This window comes from Drosophila ananassae, chromosome 3L (genome assembly GCF_017639315.1).
Source record: "Drosophila ananassae strain 14024-0371.13 chromosome 3L, ASM1763931v2, whole genome shotgun sequence".
NCBI classification, from domain to species: Eukaryota; Metazoa; Arthropoda; class Insecta; order Diptera; family Drosophilidae; genus Drosophila; species Drosophila ananassae.
In genome coordinates this window covers 6,152,306-6,166,956 of record NC_057929.1, presented here as the reverse complement: position 1 = coordinate 6,166,956, position 14,651 = coordinate 6,152,306, and the positions used below count along the sequence as shown (strand labels likewise).

The 14,651-nt window shown below is 42.2% G+C and overlaps 2 protein-coding genes across 5 annotated transcripts; one reads left to right on the top strand and one right to left on the bottom strand.

The window, feature by feature from the left end:
• Positions 1 to 683: 683 nt before the first annotated feature.
• On the top strand, positions 684 to 14,603 carry LOC6494875. Of its 4 annotated transcripts, XR_006507207.1 has the most exons (8): positions 3,088 to 3,290; positions 6,384 to 6,636; positions 7,375 to 7,629; positions 10,874 to 11,906; positions 11,970 to 12,398; positions 12,454 to 12,739; positions 12,831 to 14,254; positions 14,321 to 14,603. XR_006507207.1 is itself a non-coding variant. In XM_014907551.2 (7 exons), exons 2-7 carry the CDS (start codon positions 6,438 to 6,440, stop codon positions 13,023 to 13,025), a joined length of 2,397 nt encoding a protein of 798 aa, XP_014763037.1. In that variant the 5' UTR covers positions 684 to 777; positions 6,384 to 6,437; the 3' UTR covers positions 13,026 to 14,603. The 4 variants fall into 4 exon arrangements, 3 of the variants coding, with proteins under 3 accessions (XP_014763037.1, XP_001959506.1, XP_014763038.1); XM_014907551.2 differs by lacking the exon at positions 3,088 to 3,290 and adding an exon at positions 684 to 777 and having other exon boundaries at positions 12,831 to 14,603; XM_001959470.4 differs by having other exon boundaries at positions 12,831 to 14,603.
• Positions 1,148 to 2,721, bottom strand: LOC6495755 (facilitated trehalose transporter Tret1). Its single transcript, XM_001959471.4, has one exon. It carries the CDS (start codon positions 2,577 to 2,579, stop codon positions 1,251 to 1,253), a length of 1,329 nt encoding a protein of 442 aa, XP_001959507.1. The 5' UTR covers positions 2,580 to 2,721; the 3' UTR covers positions 1,148 to 1,250.
• Positions 14,604 to 14,651: the final 48 nt, after the last annotated feature.

Genomic DNA, 14,651 nt, shown 5'->3' with positions numbered 1-14,651 from the left:
CATACTAAATATTTAAAAAATTATCATCCTTAAAATTAGTTATTAATATGATAATAATAATATTATTATTAAATGTTAGAAGCCATCAGACTTAGAATACAGGTCGTATGAGTGATTTTTTATTTGTTTTTCATTTAATTGCTTTTCTAAAATATTTAATCTATTAAAAAACTATTTAAAAGTCAATGAAGTAAATAAATAAAACTCAAATTCTAAAAATAAAAAAGTTCATTACCTCAACAATCTCACCCCAAAAAAAAAAAACTCCCCCAATAACAATAGTTGACGGAAATAATTGTTGAGCGAGTGCAGGAACCGGAGGAGTCAGAGTAACAGGTGTCCTGGCAGGACCTGTACCTGCTCCATTTGTGCACCCACCCTTCGCCGGAGAGGCTTTGGAGAGCAACAGTTCGTTCCCGGAATTCGCACTACGTGCCTACATACGGTTATGCTTCTGGCCTGGCCAATGTGTTTACATAAAAGCGCTTCCTCCTCCTGCTCCTCCTCCGACCAGACAGCCCGGCCATGCGCACTGGCCACGGCCCGAAATCACTGGGGAAATGTCAGACGGTCGACGGGAAGCTTTTTGCTTATTTACCTGCCGGGGAGTCCTCCGTGTCTCCGTGGAGAACTGCATCCCACAAACGACATGCGAGTGCATTATTTAATTTTACGGCCAAGTCATCGTGTTTGCAGTGCGTTTGTGGTATCAGGGCAGTGAAGTTCGTACGGGTATTCTGATTTCTGATCTGCAGGTAGCTCCTGTTGCGTGGGATGGTGAGTAGGCGGTGGTTGTGTCCATTACAAGTGACCTTGACCAGGGTACAGTCTACTTAACAAGTCAAAAACCAACAGGTGGCCCGTATAAGATGGACTTTTTTAATGTTTACTGTTTGTTTGATATTTTATTTAAATAAGAAAAAGTTTCTTAAGAAATTAGATAATATTTTATAGTAGGTATCGGATATCCCGCTGGCTAATATTAACTCGTCGTTATGATCAAGAATATATATGCTATATAGGGTGGGAGACAATACATACCCTGAATACCATGAAAAATTATAAAAATATCCTGTAGAAGCGACTTAAGATATAGGACCTTTGGCATTATGGCATCTCCTCAAATAAAGTAATAAAAAAAAACGTATTAAAGTTTAAAACATGTTTATGAAATGTCATAAATTGTCATGTTTATGAAAAACAAAAAATTGATTCAATTGCGCTGGTATTCCTGGTATTCCTGGTACTCCTTACTCCCCGCCCAACTTGGCCACTATCTCGTTGAGGGTTTTTCCTTTGGTTTCTGGTACCAGGAAGAGAATAAATACAACTGCAGCGACTGCAAAGCCGGCAAAGATGGCAAAACAAGGACACGCCCCCAACGCTTCATTCAGAATGGGGAACAGCAAGGTGACACAGAAGGCGAATGTCCAATTACAGGTACCAGCTATGCCCCCCGCCAAGGCTTTGGCGTCCTCCGAGAAGAGCTCGGCATTGATCAGCCAGGGGATCGGTCCGAAGCCCAGGGAGAAGCCAATAATGAAGACGCAGAGGGCGACTAGAGCCACCCAGCCGACATCTTTGTCCATCAGCATGCCGAAGTACAGGGCCATGGTCAGAGTGCTGAGGCCCATCATTACGGCGGAGACCAAGAGCAGGATCTTCCTGCCAACCTTTTCGATGAGAAATATGGCCGTGATGGTGGCAAACACCTGCACCACCCCAATCACGATGGTGGCAAAGCGTGGCTCCAGAGTAGATCCTGCCGCCTCAAAAATGGACGTCGAATAGAACATGATGGCATTAATTCCGGTCAGTTGCTGGAACATCATCAGCATGATTGAGATGAAGAGGCCCTTCCTGGTGGCCTTGCGGCATAAGATCTGGCAAGCGGGCTGCTTCTCCTTATTACCCTCAGCGGCCATATCCTTCAACTCGGCACTGACATCAGCGTCCTTGCCGCGCAGGAACTTCAGCGCCTTTTCGGCCTGTTCGGATTTGCCCTTCTGCTGCAGATACACTGGCGACTCCGGCATGAAAAAGAACAGGATGAAGAAGATGATGGGCCAGACGGCACATGCAATGTTAAAGGCTAGAACTTCGAGGAACGCTCCCGCGACAAAGGCGTAAAGGATCCCATGGACGACCATCAACTGAAAGAAGCAGCCCATTATGCCACGAATCCGGATCTCTGCTATCTCCGTATTGTAGACTGGTGCCGCCACACAAAATGATCCGCCACAAAATCCAACAATAAATCGTCCAACCAGCAACATGGCTATGTGCAGGGGATAGATGATGCAGGCCCAGCCGAGCATGAATGGGATGACCAGGCCCAACATGGTGATCTTCCGGCCGATCCATCCAATGAGCATACCCACCGGAATGCAGGAGAAGGCGCCGCCCAACGTCATCAGCGATCCGGTGAGACCCCATTCGACAGTGTCCGGTGTAAAGTCGTAGGCCTTTCCGGCCTTAACATCCAGTTCCACGGGACCCGACCATCCGATCACACAGCCCAGACAGAAGGCGCCCAGGGCTGCGAAGAGGCCGGCGATGAATTGGATAAGGACTCCCATATCAAAGGATCAAATTTCAAAAATACAAGCGAGAATGTTTGTAACAAAATAATAATTTTGAAAACGTCGATAGATTCTACATAGCTATTGATAGCTACAAGGTTGAAAGGTTGTTCTTTGAATAGTGTTACATAAGCACTACCTGTGTATGTACAAATGACATATTTTCAAAATATTACTTTCTTTAGGTTACTCTTATACTTAAATACTTGTAATATAAGAAATAATTAAACTATATTTTTTTATAACATTAAATATTATCCTGCACAAGCCCCAATTTCTTCCAGTGTAGTCTTTTGAACTTCTCCTCATTTTCTGTCTCTTTCGAAAGCTAACTGTAACTGCAGCTGTAAGCTTTTAGGCTCTCTCTCTCTCTCTCTCTCTTAGGCCACCCCCACCCTTAGGATATGCCCCTCCTTTTCTCGGGTGCCTCTCTCTCTCTCGGGTGCCAGGCTTCGTCGTCCTGTCGGTGGCCGCGAATCCTGTATAAATTGTGGAAGCTCCTGAGGATGGACATCACTCTGGGTTCCGCCTTGGCCGAAAGTGGAGAGCCTGGCCCAAAGCAACTATCACCGATTGTCCCGTTACTCGTATATCCTTTGGTGGTGTTCCTCGCGTAGGCGTGACGCCATGTTGTGAAAAGTGTGTCTGGGAAAAAAAATACAAAAAAAATAAAACGTACCGAGAACTGCACTCGAAAGTTGAAAGCAAGTGAGTGGCCAAAAAAGATATAACTTTTTCGTTAAGTGTGCGATTGTTTTCTGGTGATGGAGGTGGTTGGGGGAAAAATTACGCAAATACTGCACAGTATTTTCCATTTCCATTGATTTCGCTGGGTGGGCGTATAAATATGTAAGGCAGTGTATGTGAGTCTCTCTGTGTGTCCTGTGTGGGTGGGTGGGCAGTATAGGTGGAAAATCCTCAAACAAAATAATTACGTATAATTTATTTTTGCAACTCTCTCTCTCTCTGTCAGTTGTCACTAATTGGACATTGTCATTTGCCATCCGTTGTGATGAATTGTTTGCTGGCCTGTTGACAAATGCCTCGGGTACTTACCAACAACATATTTCCCTGAAAATCTGATCCAACAAAAGGTACACACACACTAACAGAGAGGGGAGTAGAAGGGGTCACAGAACTTGGCTAACAAGTTGGTAACTGCCCGAGGACAGGACATCTCAGTCACTTGTTTTGTTTAAATATTTTAAAGGCTTCAAAAAGCTTCATTTTCGGGCATCCTAATTAGCCATTTCCACTCCAGAGGAAGGAAAAAATGCATTCACTTAGTCGCCGGCAAAGTGCCCGATTCAATTTGGCCCAATTTTCCTTTTTCTCTTTACTTTTTTTTTGGTAGGAAATTGGGATGATAGGGAGTGTATTATATATGTAGTCTAGTGTATCCATGGTTGCTGCGACAAATTCAATTAGAGTGCTAATTTAAATGCCCCGCTGGGTCGCATTTGTTCTCGGTCTGTGTAGCTCTTTTGATTTATGGGTAGAAAGGTCCGGGTCCTGTGTCCTCGTCCTGGTCCTGTGTTCTTCACAAACTCAATAAGCCATTTGCACTGCCCTCGTTTGATGTTCCAGAGAAATCCAAGACAAGATCAACGTCAATCAATATTAAATCACTTAAGCTGTCATTGGAAAAGGTCACTTTTCTTAAGCAAAATGCCTTTTTAATATTTAATGATGATAGAGAATAAACCATAATAGAAAAGGTAAATAATCTTGGCAAGAAATCTGTCAATAGTTCTAGGTAATTCATATTTATCAGCTATGGATAGCAAATGAGAATATATTGAACCCTAAGCCATGGTAGGGCTATAAATATCAATCATACGCCCTGTAGTCACCTTAGGCTATTAGTGGCATTCAGGTATTCTTAAGTCAGAGAGCTATAAACGGTTTGAAAAAGGACAGCTTTTATTAATCCACAAAGTAATAAGTATAATAAATAAGTTAAAAATCCAATTATTGTCCCCTAAGTCATAAAAGTTCAACTTGAACTTCCGAGAAGTGCAACAGCAACAGGCCCAACTTATGCAAGAGAAATGAAATTGTTCGCTTAATGTCGGTGGCTTTTAATCTGGATTAGAGTTGAGACGCGACCGAGAACCAAGCACAAAAAAAAAAGGCACAGCACGGGACTGGTTTTCTTAGACAAGAGTCAGCCAGGCGGCAATAATACAATGAAGGCAGCAAAAACAAACCAAACAGCTGCAGGCGAGACGCAAATAAGGCTCGCTTCGGGGGAAAAAATGTTAAAAAGGAAAAACCTCAGGAGAAGAAAAGCGTCGGCTGTCGGCTGTGGGCTGTCTTGCCTTGACATTTAATGGCAAATAAAAAAAAAGAACGAAAAGAAAACTGTGGAAAATGAAAAGCAAACGTTGCCACAGGTACAAGATGAGGAGCGATATGGGTAAATGGAAAATGCAAAAAAAAAATAATATAGAGGTAGGCATACGCCATATGATTACCATACAATTCTGGGAAGGAAGAGCCAAAAAACATTCATCGTCCAGTTGGAGTACGGAATGTGTAGCATACTTATGCGCGCCGCCATAATGCCAAGAGGATAAGAATTCAAGGAGCTAGCTTGAGATGAGCATTGAGAATGGCATTTGGCATTGCCGAGCTAGGGCCGAGGAGCAATTCAACTTTCCCATAATTGTCAGCTCTGGCTTTTGTCAGCGACAAAGAATGCTGAAAGTCACCAAGGCACGAGGCAGGATTAAGGCGACAGGAGGCAGTATCCTGACAAGTTTCGATGAAGTTTTCCCCTCTCTAATTTACCAACAATGCTGGGAATTTGCACGCACATTGGAATTTTATTGATTTATACGAGGGAGGAGCATCTCTGGGATCCCTTTTTAATGCCGTATTCATGGAGGGATCAGAATTTGCTTCATTAGTTAGTCGGATGAGATGGACGGATTATTCAAATACCTTTTTTAGTCAGGAATTTGGTTACCTGCCCTCCACCTCGTTTGCATAATTAAGCGAGGCAATATGGAATTTCACACGCCATCAAACTGCCCGCGAAAAGATGACACCCGATATACACACACACACTAATACACACACCACTACAATGAGGCACACACTCACACACACTTACACCCAGAAGCACATAAGGTCCTGCTTTAAAGTGCAAATGTAATTAAAAGTTTTTTCCAACACACCTTTCAGGAACGTGTCGGGCATTAAAATCAACTTCAATGCCTTTTTATTTTAACCGATTTTCAGGTTTTTCTTTTGTCGTCCTTTTTGCCATTATTGTCGTCCTTTTGCAGGTTCATTGGAAGTTCAAATTGTAAGGAAATTTCTTTTATCAATACGGTTGGTTTTTTACTCCGAATTTTTATTTATTTTTTTTAACAATTTCTATGAAGTAACGGACAAAATCTCACTTCAAAGAATAAATATGGCTTTGTTATTTTTAATAAAAGAGCCTTGTTATAAGGATAATAGTAGCTATAATGGGATCTTAGGACCTCCTATAAGGATGTATATAGGGATATGACAAAATATTATAAATAAATTCATAATTTTAAAGATGCACAGACATTTTAATAAAATATTAAATATGAAAAAATTTATAAATAAATGCGCAACTTTAAGGCTGCACAGCCATTTCAATAAAATATCAAATCAAATAATGTAATTTCATTTTTAAACCGAAAAAACTATTAATTATGCCTATTTTTATAACCCGATCAATAAAAGCCATTATTAATTGGCTATCGTAGCCACAACTACAAATACTAATATTGATTTATTCCTTTTTTTGTGCAATTCCAGATTTAGAAACCAAAACAGTGTCTGAGTGAGAGGGAGGCTAGCTAGCTAGAAAAGATGGCCAACCGAGTTGTGGGTGGTGCACTATCAGCGGTGGTGCTGCTGGCTGTGATGGTGGTTCAGTGCATCCTGGCGACGCCCCAACGCACCGCTGCCTATTCGCTGCAGGCGGCTGTGGACGAACTGCATCGTCGGGAGGCGGCCAAGTACCCGCTGAATGTCCCTCCACCGCCGGCTCTCGACGACTGGGATGAAGGTGAGTCTGGTTGGATGATGGGTTGGGTAACAGTATCCCCGGGGCATAGTGAAGACCTTCACCTTTTCGCGCACACGTTAAACCACCAAGGCATAACCTAATCAAGCAATTTCCTCAAGAAATAGGTACTTTGATTAACCTACGAGTGGTGGCAGGACGAAGGACTTGAGTTTCTTTTAATTGATTTAAAATTTTATGAGTTCTTAGAAGATGGGTTATGCATTATAACCAGTTAGTAGTAGTAGTAGTCAGTCTATGGAGAGTATCCTTATTTTAATATATTTTAAATACACGATAAAAATAACATCCCACACATTTCCGATTGACGTAGAAGTCTGATTGGGAAAACAAAAAGGATATACATTTTATTGCGTTTGATGCTTTACTGGATGGGCTGTCAGCAACATGTTGAAGATATGTACATATACTATATATACTTTTATGTACGAATCTGCAACCGAACATGTCCGAAATCTGAAAGTGATATCCTTTGCCAGGATATGGTTAGAGAGAGAGGAAGAGAGTCGAGTGGAATAGAAGGTGACCCGCATGTAACATGCACGTGCCCTGAAAGCAAGACCCTAAGCACGGATTTAATCCTGCCCCTGTCCCTGCCCCTACCCCTTGCTCCGCAGCACTGGCCAAGTAAAAGTCACATTTTTCTTCCGTTTCTGTTTCTTTTTTCAATTTTCCGGCACACACACACACACACACACACACCTTTTGGCCGACACACAGATGGCGAATTATTTGGCAAGAATAGAAATCGGAATCGGCATCGAGTTAATAAGGCACTTGGCAAGTACTTAGAACGCGACGATGACAACTACGGTCCAGATCACTTGGGTCTGGACCTGGGCAGGGGATTGGGTCTGGGATTGGGATTGGGTTACCAGGACGAGAGAGGAGAGAGCAGTGCCAGGGGCAATCGCCTGCTGGGCGATGAGAAGAGAAAGCGCCTTTCCGCTTTTCGGGAACGTGACGAGCAGTCCGGTAAGTAAGAGCTATGGCGCACTAATGCACAAAAACAAAAAAACCCAAAAAAAGCACACACTTGAAAGCGGAAAAGGAAATGCACAGTTGCGGCCATTTTAATAGCACTGCCAAGCACCAAGAATTTTAAAAATAACTTGCACCTTTATAGTTGAAGAGTATTTTTTAACGATTTATAGCTTGCTTTTACATTATTTTTTAATCAAAATAATCGTGACTATGTTAATAGCTTATTTTTAAAACTAAATATCTTCTAGGATCTACTTCTTCCGATAAATCTTTTCCGGAAGTGACTTATTTGAAATTCTATCGAATCCATCCCATCTCTAACTTTCCTTTTTAAGTAGACAAAAAAAATATGTAAAAAGGTCTATAAAAACCGTCCACTTGTTATATTTTTTGGCACTCCAACTAGCCACACGTTTAGAATATAAAGAGGGGAATAATTTATGGGTCTAATCCTTAAGTGCTATCATCCTGAACCCAATTGTACACATTCGGAGATGTATGTCTGTCCACTTGAGAGGAAGAATTGAGTGGATAAGGCCAACAATGGCCTGGCTAAAACCACTTAGCTCCGATTAACTTGTGAGTGGGCGAGTGGGTGAGTCGGTCGGATGGGTGGTTGTTGGTTGTTAGGTTCTGTCCTCAGTGTCGATGATGAATGCAATCAGCTGGAAGCGTTCAAAGGACCGGCAGATCCTGCCCGGCTGCCTGTCTTCCTGTCATTTGATTTAATGGCCGTTCCAACAACTTGATGCATGCCCCACGCACCCACACACAGCCACACACACTTGTACATGGCTAAGATTTATTGGCAGCCAACTTCTTTTCAAGGTCAACGTTGAGTCATTGTAGAGTCCTTGGCAAAAAATTAATTTATTTAAAAAGCACCTCATTTATTATCAATTTATTTTTAAGATTTGTATCGAATTTCCTAGGGGATCCCCTCCAAAAAGCAAGGAGGTACAATATGGCCCCCAGCGATGGCCATATTTTGGCCAATTTCCATCCGATTCTTGACCAGGGTACCTTAATCGATTCGTGGATCGATTCTCCATAATTCTGCATCAAAATCTGACAACAAAATATTTTTTCAATTTTTTATCAAAATTCCTGGGGGATCCCCTTCAAAATGCAAGGAGGGACAATATGCCCCCCAGCGATGGCCATATCTTGGCCAATTTCCATCCGATTCTCGAGCGGAATACCTTAAACGATTTGTGGATCGATTCTCCATAATTCTGCATCAAAATCTGACAACAAAATATTTTTTCAATTTTTTATCAGATTTCCTGGGGGATCCCCTTCAAAATGCAAGAAGGGACAACATGGCCCCCGGCGATGGCCATATCTTGGCCAATTTCCATCCGATTCTCGAGCGGAATACCTTAAACGATTTGTGGATCGATTCTCCATAATTCTGCATCAAAATCTGACAACAAAATATTTTTTCAATTTTTTATCAGATTTCCTGGGGGATCCCCTTCAAAATGCAAGAAGGGACAACATGGCCCCCGGCGATGGCCATATCTTGGCCAATTTCCATCCGATTCTCGAGCGGAATACCTTAAACGATTTGTGGATCGATTCTCCATAATTCTGCATCAAAATCTGACAACAAAATATTTTTTCAATTTTTTATCAGATTTCCTGGGGGATCCCCTTCAAAATGCAAGAAGGGACAACATGGCCCCCAGCGATGGCCATATCTTGGCCAATTTCCATCCGATTCTCGAGCGGAATACCTTAAACGATTTGTGGATCGATTCTCCATAATTCTGCATCAAAATCTGAGAACAAAATATTTTTCCAATTTTTTATCAAAATTCCTGGGGGATCCCCTTCAAAATGCAAGGAGGGACAATATGCCCCCCAGCGATGGCCATATCTTGGCCAATTTCCATCCGATTCTCGAGCGGAATACCTTAAACGATTTGTGGATCGATTCTCCATAATTCTGCATCAAAATCTGACAACAAAATATTTTTTCAATTTTTTATCAGATTTCCTGGGGGATCCCCTTCAAAATGCAAGAAGGGACAACATGGCCCCCGGCGATGGCCATATCTTGGCCAATTTCCATCCGATTCTCGAGCGGAATACCTTAAACGATTTGTGGATCGATTCTCCATAATTCTGCATCAAAATCTGACAACAAAATATTTTTTCAATTTTTTATCAGATTTCCTGGGGGATCCCCTTCAAAATGCAAGAAGGGACAACATGGCCCCCGGCGATGGCCATATCTTGGCCAATTTCCATCCGATTCTCGAGCGGAATACCTTAAACGATTTGTGGATCGATTCTCCATAATTCTGCATCAAAATCTGACAACAAAATATTTTTTCAATTTTTTATCAGATTTCCTGGGGGATCCCCTTCAAAATGCAAGAAGGGACAACATGGCCCCCAGCGATGGCCATATCTTGGCCAATTTCCATCCGATTCTCGAGCGGAATACCTTAAACGATTTGTGGATCGATTCTCCATAATTCTGCATCAAAATCTGAGAACAAAATATTTTTCCAATTTTTTATCAAAATTCCTGGGGGATCCCCTTCAAAATGCAAGGAGGGACAATATGCCCCTCAGCGATGGCCATATCTTGGCCAATTTCCATTTGATTCTCGAACGGAGTACCTTAATCGATTTGTAAATCGATTCTCCATAATTCTGCATCAAAATCTGACAACAAAATATTTTTTCAATTTTTTATCAGATTTCCTGGGGGATCCCCTCTAAAATGCAAGGAGGGACAATATGCCCCTCAGCAATGGCCATATCTTGGCCAATTTCCATCCGATTCTCGAGCGGAATACCTTAAACGATTTGTGGATCGATTCTCCATAATTCTGCATCAAAATCTGAGAACAAAATATATTTTCAATTTTTTATCAAATTTCCTGGGGGATCCCCTTCAAAATGCAAGGAGGGACAATATGCCCCCCAGCGATGGCCATATCTTGGCCAATTTCCATCCGATTCTCGAGCGGAATACCTTAAACGATTTGTGGATCGATTCTCCATAATTCTGCATCAAAATCTGAGAACAAAATATATTTTCAATTTTTTATCAAATTTCCTAAGGGGATCTGCACTTCTCTCTCTGCACTTTCAAAATGTGTGTTCCATTTAAAGCTATTATTTCTTTAAATATGTGTGCTTTGCCCATTTCTTGTTAAATGTTTATAGATTTCAGACTTAGATGTTCTTTAATATATTCCGAAATATTACCTTCCAGATGGACCTGTATCTTCGGTCTTCCGCGAACGTGAAAATCAGCCATTGAACGCCGAGCCCTCGCGCAATGAGCTGGCGGATCAGTTTCTGCGCGAGATCGAGGAGGCTCGGGAACGGGATGCAGTGCGGCAGTGGTGGCGCCATCTGGATCAGGCCAAGAGCCCGCAACAGGAACTGGAGACAGATCCCCAAGACTCGGAACTGTATGAGCAAAAGAAGAGAATGCGAGTGCCCCCCTACTACCTTTTGATGCAAAAGAAGCGATCCTATCCGGTGCTGCCATGGCTGCCATACAACGGCGACAAGCGAAAGCGATTCCCGGTGGCCAAACGGAGTACCAATGCCCGACCTGAATCTGGACCACTGGGCCAGACCGATGAGCGAGTGGCCCAGGAGCTGAGTGAGCTTTTCGGCAAGCCTGGCGGCGATTCCCGGCCACATCCTGAAGAGAAACGCAAGCGATCGGCAGATGATCAGTCCAAGTCTGGTGCCACCACCAATCAGCCGGACACGCCTCCGGCCACCGCCACCGCTGTAGGGGATATGCGATTGGAGATCAACTTCCAGCGGGTGAATGTGACCAGTGTCGCTCCCAAGGCCTCCACCTCTGCTCCTCCGGCTACCGGAGAAATGGTGCAACACGGCGGACATGCTGGACATCATGGCGGCCATGTTCCAGGCATGAGTCCGGAGTATCGCCACCGGAAACGCAGTGACCACACTCATGCCGAGAACGCTGAGGAACCGGAAACCGACGAGCACGACGAAGAGGGTGAGGAGAGTTCCGATGAGGATGACCACGACGAGTTCGACGAGGAGGATGGCGAAGGTGACCTCGATCCGGAGGATGCCGAGGAGCGAAGGCGCAAGAAGAAGCGAGCTGCTGCCGGTGGAAATTCGGAAATTGGTGAAGGCTCCTCCAAGCACATCCATGCCCCAACAGTGGGTCACTTGATGCTCCGGGCCAAGAAGTCCATCGACTGGTCCCAGTACTTTGGATTAGATCGCAAGAAGAAGTCATCGCCAGGAAATGAGTGAGTTGGAAGAGGCTTTCTAATAACTTTTAATCTAAAATATTATCTTTAACCCATTATTAGTCAACTTAAGAAACGCAGCGATAGCGATAGCAGCAACACTAATGACGACGACGAGGAGGAGGAGTCCTCGGAAGCGGAGAAGAAGAAGCGTGACTTTGATGCCGAGAAGCTGGAGAGCATGGACAAGAAACTGCAGTCCATCGAGGACTTTATCATCGATGAGACCATCAAGTATACGGGTGCCCATGAAGGTCTGAACAGTCGAGATGATATTCGCAGGATCAAGGACCATGTCCTTTCGCGTCTGGCCACAGCATACAGTCTGGAGAAGATGCGTCGTGCTCTGGACAAGCTAAGGAGATCCGTAGAAACTGAAAATCATCTGGTACACAACAAAATAGAGACGGAATCGGAGGAGAACTCTCTGAACTCCAACTATTGGCAGGCGAAGAAATCCGTGAAAAAGGATCAGGCTGATGAGCTAAATGAGTAAGTCACCTAAACAGGAAGCTAACTTGTAGATTCTAATGTTTTTAATCTTCAGAGAGTCCAGGCCCCCCAAGGACATGGAGAAAAAGAAGCGCAGTGGATATTTGCGTTATCCGGAGCAGCCCAACACCATGGATGAATCAGCCCTCAGCCTAGGCAGTGTTCCCTACGAGACCCAGAATGACGCCTACCTGGGCAACAAGAACTACATAATTGGCTCCAACCAGTGCCCCATCATCGAGTCCATGGCGGAGCGTTGCCGGGGCGTGGATCTCATCTCCGGGGATATTAATCAGGAGCTATTGCCTCTGTGTGGAGTTCATCAGATTTGCTATCTCTGTGTGAGTAATAGATTTCTAAGGATTAAGTCCAAAAGAACATATATATATCCTGGTATTAATTTAATATTTTCTCTTTCTGTATCCTTTCCAGGGCGCCTCTCAAGTGGCCTGTGACTACCAGTATCTGGCCGAGGCGGACGGCATTTGTGGCGGCAGCAACGACTGTCAGTCGGCAGCCCGCTCGATCCTTATGATCCTCCGGGGATCCCCCGGCCGTCAGCTAGGTCCTCGGGAGTGTCTAAAGAATCCCTGCCTGTACAGGGCAATGCGAGAGATCGGTCTTTAAGCGGCTCCCAGTGGACAGCCCTGGCCAGTGTTTTCCTAACGTCTTTTTGTGTGCGTTTAAAAAGAAAAGCAAAATAAAAATTAAATATAAATTTAAAAAAAAAAAGAAAAATCCGTGAAATCCAGAAACACAACAGAGAGACAAGATAAAAACGAGCCCAAATACAAAAAAATATATAAAATCCAAGCTGAACCAGCAAAGATTCAAAACCAAATAATAAACTGAAATAGACAGAAACAAAGTGAAAAAATATTTTGATGGATTTTGATGTCTGCAGGCAACTAGAGTTTACCAGATACCTAAAAAGAGAAACACATATATATATATTATATACAAAGAAATAACGATTCTGTTCATCGCAGTAGGCGCCAAATGAGAGATTTAAAATTATTTTAAATGTTCAGTGTCCAACCGAATTTTTCGAAACATATTTGCAACTCAAATACCATATATGCGTGTTTAAATGTACAAAAAGTGATCATAACCGAAAAATAAATGAAAATAAATATATATAACATGTGTAACCAAAATATATACAAGTAATTAATTGCCAGCTTTTAAGTATATATTATTCGCTTGACATTTTGAGGGAAGGCTCATATGTATGTGGCTCACATTGGCAGCTAATTGTCCCTAGTCCAAGTTCCATTACCCAAAAAAATCAAATGGCCTCACTTTGGTTCGACTTGGATTTCGCTGAAATCTAAAACTCAACACAATTGATCGATTTTAGAATAAAAAGAAAACATCGATCAGCAAACCGATCGATAACAACTCCACATGCAACATAACTAATATGCATAATAACGTTTTATAAATGTGTTTCAACGTGCATACAATAAATGGACATAACTAAGACAAATATCTAATGCTCTAATCTATATATTAGATGTGATTAAATAATATACACGAAGGAGTTTAAATAAATTTATAAACTATAAATGAAAACTTTTAAGTATTTGCATATAAAGGGCAGCATTTAACCAAAATCTCAACAACACCGAGTATATTGGTTGCTAAATCAAAATATTTCAATATTTACTTGTAATGAAATTATATTTGAACTTGATGTATATGTGCTACCGTTTGCGAAACACAAAAAAGAAAAAATCATATTTGAAAATATTTATTGCTATACAGTTATCATGAATGTCGAATATAAATGTGGGACGGTCCCTAATAATCCTTGTTGTTTTTTATTTGGGGAAAAGGGCAAGTCATCAGGGCAAGTACTGTCATTCATCTCAAAATCGTACAAAATTATGAACCACAGAAAATTCTCATAAAATTTTTAGAAAATTCTCATCAAAAAGTTCATAATGGATGTTTCTGGCCAGTTTATTGTTCCACCTCTAATTTCTGACGTTCCTTCGAAGCGGACGAAGGCTTTCCATCATCTCAGAATCCTCTGGAGCCCGGTCTATCGACGTTCTGTGCCCAAAAAAGTTGGGGGATCTTCGCTGAAAACAATTTCATGAAGAACAAGAAGTCCAGAAAGACAGTGGATCTCTAAATTATTTCAGTTTTCAAGGCATTATCATTCGCCAATAAAAATTTAAATGGAGAATTCAAAACTAATGCTTAAAATGTGTTTATTTTTATTATGGAGCTTTTTAAGTTGAAAAA